The sequence below is a fragment of the Myxine glutinosa genome, unplaced genomic scaffold, assembly GCF_964187855.1.
Source record: "Myxine glutinosa unplaced genomic scaffold, kmMyxGlut1.1 SCAFFOLD_1607, whole genome shotgun sequence".
In the NCBI taxonomy this organism is placed as follows: domain Eukaryota; kingdom Metazoa; phylum Chordata; class Myxini; order Myxiniformes; family Myxinidae; genus Myxine; species Myxine glutinosa.
The window spans coordinates 42,501-58,569 of NW_027617702.1; the positions used below are offsets into that span (position 1 = coordinate 42,501).

Sequence of the window (16,069 nt, forward strand, 5' to 3'; positions counted from 1 at the left end):
AGAGGAAGGGCCAACCGTGGTGGTTGGTCGACGTCCACGTGCGCCGGCTTGAGGCGGTCCACCGAAATCCAGTCCGACCTGCCGCCGACGTCGATGACGAAAGACTTGTCATCCCGTCGCAGGACCCGGAAGGGTCCGTCATACGGCGGCCGGAGTGGCCCCCGGTGTGCGTCATGACGCACAAAAACGTACTCCGCTGTGCAAAGCGCTGGGGGGACGTTGGACTGCTGGGGGCCACCGTGGCGGGACGTTGGCACGGGAGCAAACCGTCGGGCGGCCTCCTGGAGGTCCGAGCGCTGGCGAGCTGCGGACCAGGGACTGGTAGCGTCGGGCACGAACTCGCCCGGGACGCGTAGCGGCTGGCCGTAGACGAGCTCGGCGGTGGACGCCTGGAGGTCCTCCTTGGGGGCCATGCGGAGGCCGAAAAGGACCCACGGCAGCCGTTCGGCCCAACCGCCGTCCTGAAGGCTGGCCATGAGCCATGGAGCAGTGAAAACGCTCGCACAACCCATTGGCTTGGGGGTGGTAGGCCGTGGTACGGTGGAGCTTGACCCCCAGGTTGTGGGCGACCGCGCCCCACAGCTCGGAGGTTAACTGCGGACCGCGGTTCGAAGAGATGTCCGCCGGTGCGCCGAAGCGGGTGACGCAGGTGGCGATGAAAGCCTGCGCCACGTCGGCGGTGGTGGTGGAAACGAGGGGAACGGCCTCCGGCCACCTGGTGGTCCTGTCCACCATGGTGAGCAGGTGTGTGAAACCTCGTGATGGGGGAAGGGGGCCCACCAGGTCCACGTTGACGTGGTCGAAACGCCGTTCGGGCACGGTGAAAGGTGCCAGCGGGGCCTGGGTGTGGCGTTGGACCTTGGCCTGCTGGCAGGCCATGCAGGCGTTGGCCCAATCGCGGACGTCCCGTCGAAGTCAGTGCCAGACGAAACGCGCCGACACCAGCTTCTGGGAAGCTTTCCGGCCCGGGTGTTAAAGGCCGTGGAGGGAGACGAAAACACGGCGCTGCCAGGTAACGGGCACGACGGGGCGAGGATGGCCTTGGGAGACGTCGCAGAGCAGGACAGTGTCCGCGAAGGGGAAGTCGGCCAGGCGGAGGCCCGTGTCCGCCGCCCGGAGGGCTTGCACCATGGTGTCGGTGGTCTGGTCGGCCGCCATAACCGCGAAGTCCAAGCCGAGGTGGACTGCGTTCGCGCTGGCCCGAGAAAGACAGTCGGCCACGGCGTTGTCTTTTCCGGCGACGTGTCGGATGTCCGTGGTAAATTCCGACACGGCGGAGAGGTGGCGCTGCTGGCGGGCCGACCACGGCTCCGTGACTTTGGCCATTGCGTAAACCAACGGCTTGTGGTCAACGAAAGCCGTGAACGGGCGGCCCTCCAGGAGGTGGCGGAAATGGCGAACGGCCAGGTATAGACCGAGGAGCTCGCGGTCAAATGTGGTATATTTTAGCTCGTTCGGCCGGAGTTGCCGGCTAAAAAAAGCGAGTGGCTGCCAAACCCCGTTCACCCATTGTTCGTGTACGGCGCCCACCGCGTAGTCGGAGGCGTCCGTAGTGAGGGCGATGGGAGCGTCGAGCACCGGGTGAGCCAGCAGCGTTGCGTCGGCGAGGGCCAGCTTTGCGCCTGTGAATGCAACGTCCATGGCTGCGGACCAGACGACGTCATGCTTGGCCGGCTTGCCCCGGAGGGCTTCGTAAAGGGGCCGCATGAGCTGAGCAGCGCGGGGCACGAAACGGTGGTAGAAATTCACCATGCCGAGGAACTCCTGCAGTGCCTTGATGGAGCGGGGATGCGGGAACTCGGTGATGGCCTCGACCTTGGTTGGCAGTGGCACGGCCCCGTTTCTGGTGATGTGGTGGCCCAAAAAGTCAACGGCCGTCGTGCCGAAGTGGCATTTGGCCGGGTTGACGATTAAGCCGTGCTCGCTGAGGCGCCCGAACAGTGTTCGGAGGTGGAGGAGGTGCTCGGCCCGGGACGTGCTGGCGACGAGGATGTCGTCCAGGTAGATGAAGAGGAATGGCAGGTCGCGCAGCACGCCGTCCATCAAGCGTTGGAACGCCTGGGCCACGTTCTTGAGGCCAAACGGCATTCTCAGGAATTCGAACAGGCCGAACGGCGTGATGACGGCCGTTTTTGGGATGTCGGCCGGCCTGACAGGTACCTGGTGGTATCCCAGTATTAGGTCAACTTTCGAGAAAATGACGCACCCCGCCAAATGGGCGGAAAAGTCCTGGATGTGCGGGACCGGATACCTGTCAGGGGTGGTAACGTCGTTGAGGTGGCGGTAGTCGCCACATGGGCGCCAGCCACCCCCCGGCTTCGGCATGATGTGCAGTGGCGAGGCCCACGCGCTATCGGAGCGCCGCACGATGCCGAGGTGCTCCAACGAGTCGAACTCGGCTTTTGCCACGGCGAGCTTGGCCGGGTCGAGGCGGCGGGCTCTGGCGTAGACCGGCGGGCCCGTAGTTGGTATGTGGTGCTCGATACCATGTCTCACTGCGATGGCCGAAAACGTCGGCCGCGTGAGGGCCGGGAACTCTGCGAGCAGGCGAGCGAACTCGTTCGCCGCCGGGAGGGCGCATGCTAGTTCGGTCGGCGCGGAGCTGCTCATCGTGCATGCCAGGGAGCTGAAAGTCTCGGCGTTGACAAGGCGACGCCGTTTGACGTCGACCAGCAGCCCGTGTGCGCAGAGGAAGTCGGCGCCTAGCAAAGCCATGGGCACGCTCGCCGTCACAAAGGTCCAATTAAAGCGCTGGTTGCCGAAGCAGAGGGTGACGTTGCGTGGGCCGAAGGTGCAGATGGCCGATCCGTTGGCAGCGACCAAGGAGGGGCCGCAAACGGCGGTCTGCCTGTCCTGCTCGGAGGCGGGTATGACGCTCAGTTGGGCGCCGGTGTCACAAAGGAAACGCCGCCCGGACGCTTTGTCCTTGATGAAAAGCAAGTTGCCCGAGTGGCCGGCACTCATGGCTGGTAATGAACGCCGGCCTGGCCGTTTCCCGACTTGCCGAAAGTGCACGGGGGTCGGCATGTCCGAGCCTTGTGTCCGAACCTGGCGTGGTAATAACACCATGCCTGGTCAGGTGGAGGCCCCGGCCGTGATGTTGGAAGCGGTCGGCGCGGCGTGGCAGCCGCCAGTTGCACCGGCAGTTTGGCCTCCAACCGCACCGGGCGCTCGGGCGGCATGGGCGTCGCCTCGGACGGTGGCGGGCTCCAGGTAGCCGCCCCGATGTGCTGGCCTGCCAAGGAGATCTTGTCGGCTTCACTGGCGAGGGCACGGGGATCCGTGATCTGCGTGCCTGCCAGGGCGAAGCGTACCTGGCTAGGCAGCTGGCGGAGGAACAGCTCTCGGAAAAGAAAATCCGGGGAGTGCTCACCGAGCAGCGAGAGCATGTAGTCCATTCGCTCGGACGGACGCGTGTCGCCGAGCTCGGGCAGGTCGAGCAGGCATCGTGCGCGTTCTGCCGGTGAGAGGGCGAATGCGTCGAGGAGGAGCGTCTTGATCGCGCCATACTTGTCAGCGGCTGGCGGGTGCTGGAGGAGGCCCAGGGAGCGGGCCGCGGTGGCGGAGCCGAGTGCCGCTACCACATGGTGGAAGCGGGTGTCGTCGGCGGTAATGCCTCGCAGGGCAAACTGGGAGTCCGCCTGGGCGAACCAAACCACCGCGTGAGCCTCCCAGAAGGTAGGCAGTTTAAGGGCAACTGCCGTGTCCATGTCAGGGGTCACCAATGAAGGAGCTGTGCTCCTACGCGAGTTGAAAGGATTGACGTGACAAAAGACGGGAATTCATCCGAGTTTCTTTATTCAGCAAAACCAAACTCGGGTACTCTGAAAAACCCGTTTATCGGGCAGCAATATATATATGCAATCAAACATGGCGAGAGTGGGCGTGCCCGGGCGGCCTGGGCGAGCCCGGGAAAGGCAAGTCTGGACATGCCCGGGAAAGGCGAGACTGAGCATCTCCGGGCGGTCTGGGCGAGCCCGGGAAAGGCAAGTCTGGACATGCCCGGGAAAGGCGAGACTGGGCGTCTCCGGGCGGTCTGGGCGAGCCCGGGAAAGGCGAGTCTGGACATGCCCGGGAAAGGCGAGACTGAGCGTCTCCGGGCGGTCTGGGCGAGCCCGGTACAGTGATCGCTCCCTGGTTGCGTCTTCGGCAGGTGTAAGGCGATTGTGTATGCTCACTGCTCAGCGGCAACCGCTACAACATCTACATTTAATAACCCGCAACAATTTATTTAAACTGAGTATCTTTCATACAAGCCACATCTCCAATGGTTCTGGTTTGGACCATCTACATATTACATTTTCAGGGAGAGTTTGGGGGATTGAGGGGAATAAAAAAATAAAAAAATAATAAAAAATAAAAAGAAATTAGCCGGAAGAATGTATGAGGAAGAAGATTTGGGGATCTCTGCATGTACAATATGTATAATATGTTCCTCAACTATTGGCGGAATTGGGCTGAAAATCAGCTCCCAGTTCTGCGAGATCAAAACAAGTAAACAACCAAAACTCATGTTCTCCCAAGAGCGGATCATTACGGTGAACCTGATCTCAAAATCAGACACGATTGGAGAAATTTGAAAAATTTGGCGAGATCTGCTGAAGCAACCGCCGCATAAACATGGCGGCATTGTGAAAATGGAAATGCACATGTGTTATACGTGATGGCCGTGTGGGACCTGGCACTTCATGGTACACGTACCTCGCTCTTGCCTTTGATGTAACAGGATTCCTGCGTCGCACGATCACAGCCCCATTCCGTGACCTGCACCATGGAGTAAAATCCAACATTGTCATCCATATAGTAATAAAATCAGCGGAAATAACAACCTTCATTATTTTCAAAATTTTACCCTCAAATCTTCTCCATTACCAAATTTGGCGTCAGTCTAGTAAGAGGCATCAACTGGTAAAAGGGAAGAACTATTTTTGTTGGTGAAGGTTAGTGTTGACCTGCGTCCACGGAAAGGTAGAACAGCGGATGAAATCAACAGGATGTCCATTGATGTAAGCTAACTGCCATGGGAAGCAAGGAGAAGCTGACATTTTTGGCGTTAACCTTTGGTCGGAGCAAAATATTTTGCTCTGATGAAGGGTTCATGCCTGAAATGTCAGTAAAAGGGAAGGACTCACTCATTTACACCTGCGCAAAAGGTATGCCGTTTAGAGCTTACTCAGTCTTATCCCTCCAATTCCCACACCAACAGTGAAATCTTGAGGCCAGGTACCTAGCTGACCTACTTTATCTCTTGCCAGTGGACATGCTTACATAATGCACACCCACGTAGGCCTAATCCCAGCAGGTCCAGTGCGCACGTACCAACCGAGAACTAAGCATGGGACACGTGCCGCCATGCAGGGGAGGTGTGTGCCACGGGTTCAGTTGGGACAGGCACAGCCACAGGGGCCTTAGCATTCCTGTGTGGGGCCGCCAGTGTCAGCCACAACATTCCATACAAGCTGACGACTCCACTGGATTTGTCAGCATAGAAGAGGAACAAATCAATTCTCTTCACCTTTCATACTGAGAATCATCTTCTTCAGTCTCAATTGCTCAATCACTTCTTCATTGCTTCTCCTTTGCATATTAATTATTTGTAAAAACAGAAGAGGGTGGATGGGAGAGTTTCCCTGACAGGCCCATAATTCAATGAATAGCCGGAAATTTAACTGCAAATACCACAAATGTGCCTCGCCACAAATTGCATACACCAAAACCCCCAAACAACTCCCATGCTCATCAGTGGAGTTTTTAATGAGGTCCTGGGTTTATCAAAACTACCATTATGGCAAGTCAAGAGCACAGAGGTCCTCTAATACTGGCCAGCTGAACATATTAGAGCGAAGAAAATAAAATAACAAACAATGTCACGAGGATTTAAAAACATCTTAAGCACCTGGCCAGGCCTATATTTCAAAGTGATTTGTGCTTGTCAGACAAGTTGCAGCACATGGACACCCAAACCGTTCTGCACCTTAGGGCATGAACATGGAACAACACCTCCCGACCTTATCCCGATCTTACCCCACCTCTGTCCCACAAACCGCACCCCTCTTCCCGAACAACCCAAGCTCCGACACCATATCCATCCGATTGAGTTCCTTTTCATTTATACATCTCACATAGAGATACACTTACCCCTTACCTGGCAATAAAATACTTATTGCCTCTATAGTCAAATGTAGGCCATCCTTCGGCCGCAGCCAACCCATGGAAAGATTTCGAATGTGGTCACCTGTATATTTTTAAGGTCTGACAACTGGACAATGCAGAGGTGGCCTTTGAGCTGTCTAGTCTGGGTTTGATTACCGACCCGACTATAACCTTCCCCCTTCTCATCTGTTATCGGATTGCCCGTGGACATTAAAGATCCCACGGAGTTTCCCGACAAAGAGTAGAGGCGAGTTTTCACTGGTACTCCAGCGAAATTCCAGGTGGCTGCCTAAACCAGCTACAGGTAAACATCAGGCCTGGCCAGGTGGTTTGTTAAAAAAAATAAAAAATGAGGCCAATCCTACATCCGCTCCATCAGACACCACGCACACACTAAAAATGGGACATGGCGTAATACGATGATGATGCCCACTTCTGTACATGTTCTAAACTGGCTGGAAAAGCTGGAAAAGCTGATGAAGCTGGAAAAAAGCACCAATAGGAGCATTTTTAGTGAGCCCGTAACCACATGGGCGCAAATCCCTGGGCCTTTTGGAGAGAAAAAAAAGGATTTCTTATCAACCACTTCTCCAATCTCTGAACATAATGGGTAAATGTCATTATGTTCAGACCTAGGAGTCTACCTGTCATCATCGGCGAACTATCAATTCATTCCGGAACTATCAATTCATTCCGGAACTATCAATTCATTCCGGAACTATCAATGTTGGTGTTAGATATGAGGAGTTCTGTTTGAATCGGATGAATGATGTACTTCCTGTTCTTCATGGGATCGCCCCGTCTCCAGAGGGGCAGCGTGAATGCATCAACATGGCCCCATGATGGAGAACATGGTATTTGAACTCACAAATGTCTATAAGAACCCACGGACACTCACTTTAATCAAAGCAGTGACAAATCCTGTAATGACAGTGTGGACGGAGATGGTCTAGGCGCGTGTGCGTTTAACTGCACGTTGAAGTTAAAATGAGGTCGGGTTAGCAGAAGGTGTGGGCATCCCTGTAATCAGCACTCCACAGCCAATACGCCTGGGCAAGCTCAAACTGCAACCGAAGCTGGGAAGAGGTGCTTTGTACAGCCGGGGAATGCCGGGGCCCAACTCTCATAGAGACCTCATGCTCTCGTGGGATTATGCCGAAAGCAATACAAGCTGGGCACAACAGGGACAAGCAATGTGTGGACCAGTGTATGTTCTGTTGAATGGTGTATGTTGTGTGGACTAGCACCTGCTTTGTGAAGGTGTACGCTTGTGAAGAGTGTGAAGAAGTTAATGTGCCAGGTGAAGAATGATGAAAAAAAAACATACTGAATCAAGGCTTGTTAAAGAGCTGGACGGTAGAATGGATCAGGAGCAACGGGACAAAAAGAACAGCACAAAGAGAAGAGGGAAACACACCAGCAGGGCTGAGGGAGAAAATAGACGGAGATGGACAACAAGGGATGTGCAGGTAAGGATGAGGGGCAGGGAAAAATGCAGGGGGTGGACAATTTGGACATCAAGGCAAAAACAAAAATTTGGGAGAAGGGAGGCAGGGGGTATTCATTTTTTGGATGGGGAATGATCTGAGATGGTGTCTTGAAGACCTGCAGGGAAGAACGAGATGGAAGAGAATGTGGAAGTTGGTTCCACAGGTGGGGAAAAGGAGAGACAAACAAGTGCAGGTGAGCAGTCATCTTGAATTGAGGGAGTTTCACCGGAAGAGGGTTGACGGTGGACCGTGTGTGCCTGGCAGATACCCTTGGGAGAGTGGGAAGGGGGAGCACAATGCATTGAGTGGCAGAGGGTACAAGAACAGAAAGGAGGCATAAGAAGACAGAGAGACCACCGACCTGTCTGTGATGGCAAAGTGATAGTCCCATATAGACTCAGCTGCTTCATGATGAGGTTCATGCACTGTAAGAAGAATGCGATTATGTTCAGGTACCGTGTGAAGAGTGTGATGAAGAGCAGGCTACATGAGGAGGAGCATGGTGCATTGTGAAAGACAAGGAGATCATTCTCAGGTTGAAAGTATCAATCTTCCATAAACCTAGACGTTGTGTACAAAAATAAAATCGGAGCCTCATATAGGGTGTTGAGCAAAGAATTCTACTCAAGAGTATGATGCATGGTGAATAATAATAATAATAATAATAATAATAATAATCTAAGTGAAAGTCTGTGTGCATGTGTGTGTGTCTCCTCCATAAATTCAAAACCATGAAGCCGAGTGGCCTCAAACTTTGCATGCATACTTATTGAACTCCTAGAGAGTGCATAAATCACCGGATTATTACACCGCCATTTTGTTACGGCCTATTCAAACATGCATGCCTTGCGTTGGAAACACGATCTACAAACACCAATAAAATTTTACAATGTAAATCTGAATGTAGATTTGAGGTTCAGATGCCATACACCAAATAAGTGTCGAAATCTGGAGTGAAATATGAAAAATTTAAGACATTAATGATTCTTATAACGAAGTGTATACATTTTACTAAGCTTTAAGCAGGTCTGTCCTTTCTCTTTCTCCATATTGCCAAATCATTAAACAACTTTTTCTACTGTTCCAACAATTATATTGAGTGAAAAAATGATTAAGGAATTTGCCCAAAGTGTAACTTTATTGAGTGCAACGAAAAAAAATTAACCATCAGGGTTAACATGAGGGAAATTTCCAGAGTTAGGAAGGCAAAATAAATCAAATTTAAGATTGAATTAAAATAACGTGGCCCTGCTCCCTCCTCCTGCTGTAGTCTATTTAATTTATTTATTTCCTTTAAAAAGAAGAAAGTACATCTATTGACAAACAACAACAAACAAACAAACAAAGACAAACAACAAAAAACAAAAACAACAAATCGACAAAATTTTAGCTCTTTCACGAGCCTCGATTCAGTATACAAAAAAAGAAAAAAAAAAGCCTGTTTCAAGGTAAACCTTTGGGGTTTTTGTTTTGATGTACTTCGTGTGTGTGTGTGTGTGTGTGTGTGTTGCGACTGCGCACGGTCATTAAGCATACCATATCATTGTTTTGCTAACCTCTCCCCCCCCCCATCCCATCCCCTCACCTTTCTCTCCTTTTTTTCTACCACACCCCTCTATGTCGCTCCCCACCCTTCTCTCTCTCTCCCCCACACACCCCTTCTCTCTCCCCACCCCCCTTTCTCTCTCTCTCTCCCCCACCCCTCTCTCTCCCACACCCCTTCCCTCTCCCCACTTCTCTCTTTTTCTCCCCCACCCCTCTTTCTCCCTCACCCCTTTCTCCTCTCCCTCTCCCCCACTCCATTCCCGTTGCCCGTCCACTCCCCCTCCTTCCCCCCTCCCCTAATATTCCTGTCACAAAACGACAATGCATTGCCTGGCAATACAGTGTACCTTTGCTAGTAAAAAATAATAATAATATTTTACTTCCACGGAACTTCAACACAGGAGGAGGCCATTAGGCCCATCAAGCCTGCAGAATGGATGCCAACCTACGGTTATTTCTCCGTGCTCTGTCTTTTGCAAATGCTGAGCGTCAAACAAGGAAGCAGCACGTACCATTTCTAAAGTCTTTGGTTAATTCGGTTGGGGTCCGGTTCGAACTGCCGACCTCCCAGACCCAGTGGGCATTCTCACCATTATGCAACCCAGTGTGGTTGTGTTGTATTCGCTTTTGAATGTTTGTCGAGTTTGCGACATCCTTTGTCAAGCCAGTTATGTTTTGTAGTCTAACTGAATGAAAATGTTAAAAATAAGTAATACCTTTTCCATTGAATATATGAATATGATGATATTTTCATCATAATATCTAAATAATCGAAGAAAAAAACCTTTTTTTCTTTCTTGTAAAACTCTACTAGAGGGATGTTATCCATCTGAGGGGAGAAATAGGAAATCGATATAAAATGAGTGGGTTTTGAGCCAATACAGCTTGTTCGAGACTGAATTAATGGAAAGAATGAACCATACTGGCTTGAAAGCTCCGTTAATCGTACCGACATGTTTTCGATTATTTATTTTTAAAGTGCTTGTAAGTAATACATACATTCAAAAGGAAAAGCCATATGGCATTAATTTTGTGTGCATCACAGATCCCATAAGGGAGTTTGGAGGTCCGCTGAACAAAACAAAACAAAACATGAAGAGCGAATGGCCATCCAGGTCAGGAGGAGCATTGGGCGTGGGCTTTGCCGGCATTTGTCCCGAGCCTAGGCCTGGTGTGGACAGGAACGTCTGTCAGCAGCTCAAGCAGCCGCACCACACTGGGGAGGTGAGCAGGGAGGCTATTTGGAATTCTCATCACAGGAGGGGGAGAAAGAAAAAAGAACAGCGCCAATGATTCAAAAACACTGGTCCGAGCTTCTGGCACACCCAGATAAGGCACCTGCTCGAAAAAGTGCTTGCGCTTGGGACAAACTTAGCAGGAGTACCCCCAAAGTGTTTGGTTTGCTTAGGAGTCCATTTTCTTTCTTCCATACCACCGGCAAAGCAGATTGGGTGTCCTGAGAAGCATTCCAAGCTCTTGGCATGGAGGAGCCGTACCTCCTCGAACTGCAGCAGCGATAAAACCAGGCCCGGGAAGCCGGTGTCCACACAAAGAAATCCCTCGAATGGCCCCGCATTATCGCAGCTAATCCCACTTTACACAAACACTGCAGAGGAATCCAAATGGGCAGAGAGCAAGTGTAACTGAGTTGTTCAAATCCCAGGGTAACTGCTAAGCTCTGCCCAGGCTGCCATCCTGGACTTTATTCCCTAAAGCTCGACATTGTTTCCCCAAAAAAAAGCCCTGCTAATGGGTTCAATACGTTACTTTGAATATGCTCGTTGTGGCCTGGATTCATGCTAATGTTTTCTCTTTCTTTTCACATGTCATGGATAATCAAAGCTGTGATGTAACCATCTGGACAGAAGTGAGTCCATGAAAACTAGAACATGATATGATGTTTTGCACATGTTTTCAGTAAATAGTACATTAAGATAAAGTACAGGAATGCCAGCAGTTGTTGACTGACTTCCGTCTGACGTCCAAGCAAGCGCAGGTGCAATAACCAGATTAGCTTTAATTACTAGAGGGATTGTGGGATAGCACAGAAATATTAATAATAAAATATGGCAAACACTTGCTGAGGAGTAGACCCGGTCACCTGGCATGGATCAAAGTGGTTTCGCCTTTGCCAAGTGAAACACGCTTTGTGGACATTCGGGATTAAACATCTAAAGGTGCAAAATTCTTCCATGCCCATCCCGTTAATCATAACCCCCTTCGACCTGCTCCAAATAATCCCATGTGGCAAAACTTGTCATGTTGATGGATATGTCCTGTAGTTTATTTTTTATGAAACCGATAATGTGAGCAGGAGGATGGGATAAAAAGTACCCTGACCTTGCGCACATTCTTGCTGACTCAGCGATTTGGCTTCCAGGGATGAGAATGAGATGCACAGCTAAAGTGCTGCCAGCTGCTCACACCCATGCACTCAAGATGACTAAAACGCCATGCACACTTATACAAAGGAAGTTCAAAAAATCCTGCGAACGAGATACTCACAATGGTGCAAGACATGCCAATGCTACAAAAGAAAATGTTTCCTCCAATGTGCAAGTGCATGGATATTATATATCTCTTACTATAATGGAGTTAATGCATTTGTGGCGATATACATATACATTGTACACACATATATATATATATATATATATATATATATACATGTACATATACCATATAAAACACGTCAGTTTGTGTTTGTACAGATGTCAGTCCCCCTTCATAAGGGTAGGTTTTAACGGTCAATCTCTTAACAAAATGTGTGTACACTACAGCCTATTTTTGAGGACAAAACAAAGTCGAAAAACATTTTCCATAAAAGAATAATCATGTCTCTTATATTGTAATTGTAGACGGTGGCTTGCAAACCGAGCCTCAATGGCGGTGTACAGAAGCGTTTTTTAAATACCAATAAAGACAAGGTGCAGGGAGGTGAAATTCGCTGCACATGATGTGCAACATATGCAAAGTAAAATGAGTGTTCCTTTCTGTCTGTAAGATGTCTCATAAATAAAGAAGATAGAAGCACACCTGACACTAGGCCATGGCTTCAGACTTTGGCACGCTCACAAGACTGCAACGTCGAATAAACTGTTCCAACCTGTCATCCCATCATTTTTGAAGAACTTTTACTAGTGTGTGTGTGTGTGTGTGTGTGTGTGTGTGTGTGTGTGTGTGTCTATATTATATATAATCGGAAGAACTGAAATAAGTTACGGACGACGCAAATAATACATTTTAAAATAAGTTATAAATTAAATAAACAAGTTATATCTTAAATTAAGTTATTATATTGTAATAAAATAAATTATATTTCATATATATATATATATATATATATACACACACACACACATATACATACAGTACCCTCCATAAGTATTAGAAAAGTGAAGTCAAATTTGCTTTGATTGCTATAATGCTTTGTTTTTTCGGTCTGTGCATTCTACTGCCTCTTTTCTGTTCTTGCGCACCCTCTGCTCTTTTTATTTATTTTTATTTTTTGTATTCACAGTCGACACTCATGGTAGAGCTGGAACACTGAACATATCAGGATGGAACAGGTCAAAAGGAACAGTATAGAAAGGGCCTCCTTCCAAGTCTTCAAGACAGCTGTTCACCACCATCTCAGATCATCCCTAATCCAAAACGATGATCTTTTGATATCTGATAAACGATGATATCTCCCCTGCGCAAGCCTGCCTCCTTCCAAATTTCCAGTTTTTCCTTCCTGAGAGTTGGTTCTGTATCCATCCTGTCCACCCCATGCGTCCTTCCCTGCCCCCTTCCTCCCACACACATTGTTTATTCAAGTCTCCCTTTGTTTTGTCCTTCAACTCCACTGTGGGTGTTTTCCCCACTCTTTCTGCTGTTCCATTGGTTCTACTACATGCTGATCCGTTCAGTGTTCCAGCTCTTTCACAAGTCTTGACTGTATGTAGAAAAAAATTATATATACACATATACAGTATATGTATATATTATACAATGTGTACTGTACATACAAACATATACGTCATGTATTATTTGGTAAAAATGTAAATCTATTTTTTTTATTTGTGGACAAGGAAATACAAGGATTCACAAGAACTTCAACGCATGAAGAGGCCAATAGGCCTATCAAGCCTGCGCAATCATGCCACACATCTTAGTACTCCATCATTTCCACTATTCCCAGATACCTATATCCAACTCAATTTTAAAACAATCCACAGACCCTACTGTCACTACCATTGCAGGGGACCACTCCATGCATTCACTACTCGCTGAGTGAAAGTCTCGTGCCTAGCTACCATCCTAACTCTCCTCTTCTTTACTCTTAAACTATGCTCCACTTGTCCTATCACTGTTCATTCTGCTGAAACATTCTTCTGCACTTATTTTGTCTATACATTTCACTATCTTAAATCTCTCTATCAGATTCCCTCGTAATCATCTCCTTTCTTATGTATAACATCCTGTCTCTTACAGGCACTCCTTGTAGCTTAGTCTAGCTAGGCCCAGGGTCAATATAGCATTCCTCTATATCCTGGGACGCTCTCTACAACAACAACAACTATGGCAGCTATATCCTTCCTCAGGTGTGGTGACCAAAACTGCACATAATATTCCAGAAAAGCCCTCCCTAAATTCCTGCACAGTAAAAAACGACCTCTTTTGAATTACAATTTATCCCCCAAAAATACAACCTAAACCCTATTAGCTTTACGTATAGCTGCCTGCCATTCTGCTGTGTGCGTAACCCCCATTTCTATTACCACCACAGATCCTTTTATTGAGTCACACACTCCAATATATATGACTATGCCTCTTTCGCCTTATTTTTGGTGTGTCTTGGACTATTGAGCGCACGTCATTTGTTGAACTTTTTGAATTCCATTCGTATACAACAACAACAACAACAACATGCATTTTAAGGCCATTTTCCCTGCTAGAGCGGGGGTTAGCCTTGCAGTCCCCATGACAATCTTCTCCATTTTGCCCTATTTTCTGCATCTCTCCTTGTTAACCCCCTTGCCCGCATTTCTTCTTCCACCATCTTTAGCCAAGTCTTTCTCGGTCTTCCCCGTCCTCTACTTCCTTCGACATTCATTTCCATCACTCTTCTCAACCAGTCACTTTCATCCTTCCTCAACACATGACCAAACCATCTCAACCTGTTCCTCTTCACAGCATCAATCACAGGCTCTATTCCCATCATCTTTCGCAATTCATCATTTGTCTTCCTCTCTCTCAACGATACTCCGCACATCCACCGAACCATTCGCATTTCCACCCTTTCCAGCCTTCGTTGCTGCTCTACATTCATGACCCATGTCTCGCTCCCATAAATCATAACACTTCTCACACATGCAGCATACACCTTTCCCTTCAGCTTCAACGACACTCCCCTCCTCGTCAGCACGCCACTCAGTTCCCGAAACCTCTTCCATGCACATTGAACTCCATTTGTATCATAAATAATATTGTCTTTCTATCACATGAGCATTGCTTGCACAAGGAACGAAGTTTCTGTCACCATGTTTCACAACAGCAAAGCATCAGTGGCAAAACCAATGGAGGTTGACATTCAGAGGGTATTCCATGACAAAAGAATGATAAAAAGGGAAACCGATACAAGAACTGTTATTTTTACTTCCTAGAGCTCATCAGTATTGCGCTTGTGAAGAAAAACAGGTACAAAATTCTGCGAGCACACACGCGAGCAATCTCACATACGTGAAGGGCACAGATGTGGTACAAGATTGAAGATAACCAATTAGCTTTGCATAGAACAATACACAAGCGATATTTTGATTCCAGCGCATTGGAGTACCACCATAGAGTACCTAAATATTTTGGTTTTCGTAGTTCATCAAATCGGCAGCCACAGCGTCGATGTGGGAACGAGATATGGGCACATAATGGACTCCAAGAACGTTGCTCTTTACATTTCTGAAAATAATTTATTGTCTCCAGGGTTTCTCTGCTTCTGATTTTGTGACCATGGATACTTTGTGATGGCTGTTTTTCAAGCACCGCATTTGCACTAGACTAGAACCGAAGCTGATTTCCCCCTCTAACAACTGTCATGCCCAGGCTGCCCCAGTGAATCAGGGGCGCACAGACATGTGACACACATGCATGACAAACACACATGCACAAGCAGGAACACACAGACAGAAACCACATACACACACACATATACACACACAAGACACACGTGAGAGATATACACACAAGTGACACATACACATGCGAGCTACACACAGGAGACACACACGTGACATACACACATGTGAGACACACACACGTACACACACACACACACACACGTGAGACACACACACACACGTGACACACACACACACACGTGACACATACACATGCGAGATACACACACGAGACACACACAACACACACACACACACACACACACACACACACACACACGTGAGACACACACACACACACACACGTGAGACACACACACACACACACACACACACGTGAGACATACACACAAGTGACATACATATGCGAGACACACACATGAGACACACCCGTGAGACACACATGATACACACACTAACATTCATTGCACTGTTAAAAACAGCTACAACTAGAACGGTATTCAGTAGAGAGCATACCTCCGTCAGGTGAACAGTTTACGTTTTGTATCCCAGAGTAGACCAGAAAATCACAATACAGAATCACATTTAATCAAAATCATCCGTCCACAACTTTTTGAGATATCTTACTTTGTATCGGTTTTTGGCCCGATCTCCCAATGGTGAAGAAACACTTTATAAATTATAGTAGCCGAATCCGAATCGGGATCTTCACCAAAATTGAATCGATTCTTCCTTGTCACATATGCGACATCTCTGCCAAAT

At 48.5% G+C, this 16,069-nt stretch overlaps 1 protein-coding gene across 1 annotated transcript in view; it reads right to left on the minus strand.

Moving 5' to 3' along the window:
* The window catches only part of LOC137433910 (semaphorin-5A), an 86,472-nt gene that overhangs the window by 40,580 nt on the left and 29,823 nt on the right, over positions 1-16,069 (minus strand). The window contains 1 exon segment of the mRNA XM_078769170.1: positions 4,702-4,764. Within this exon segment, the coding sequence (XP_078625296.1) occupies positions 4,702-4,764 (63 nt within the window).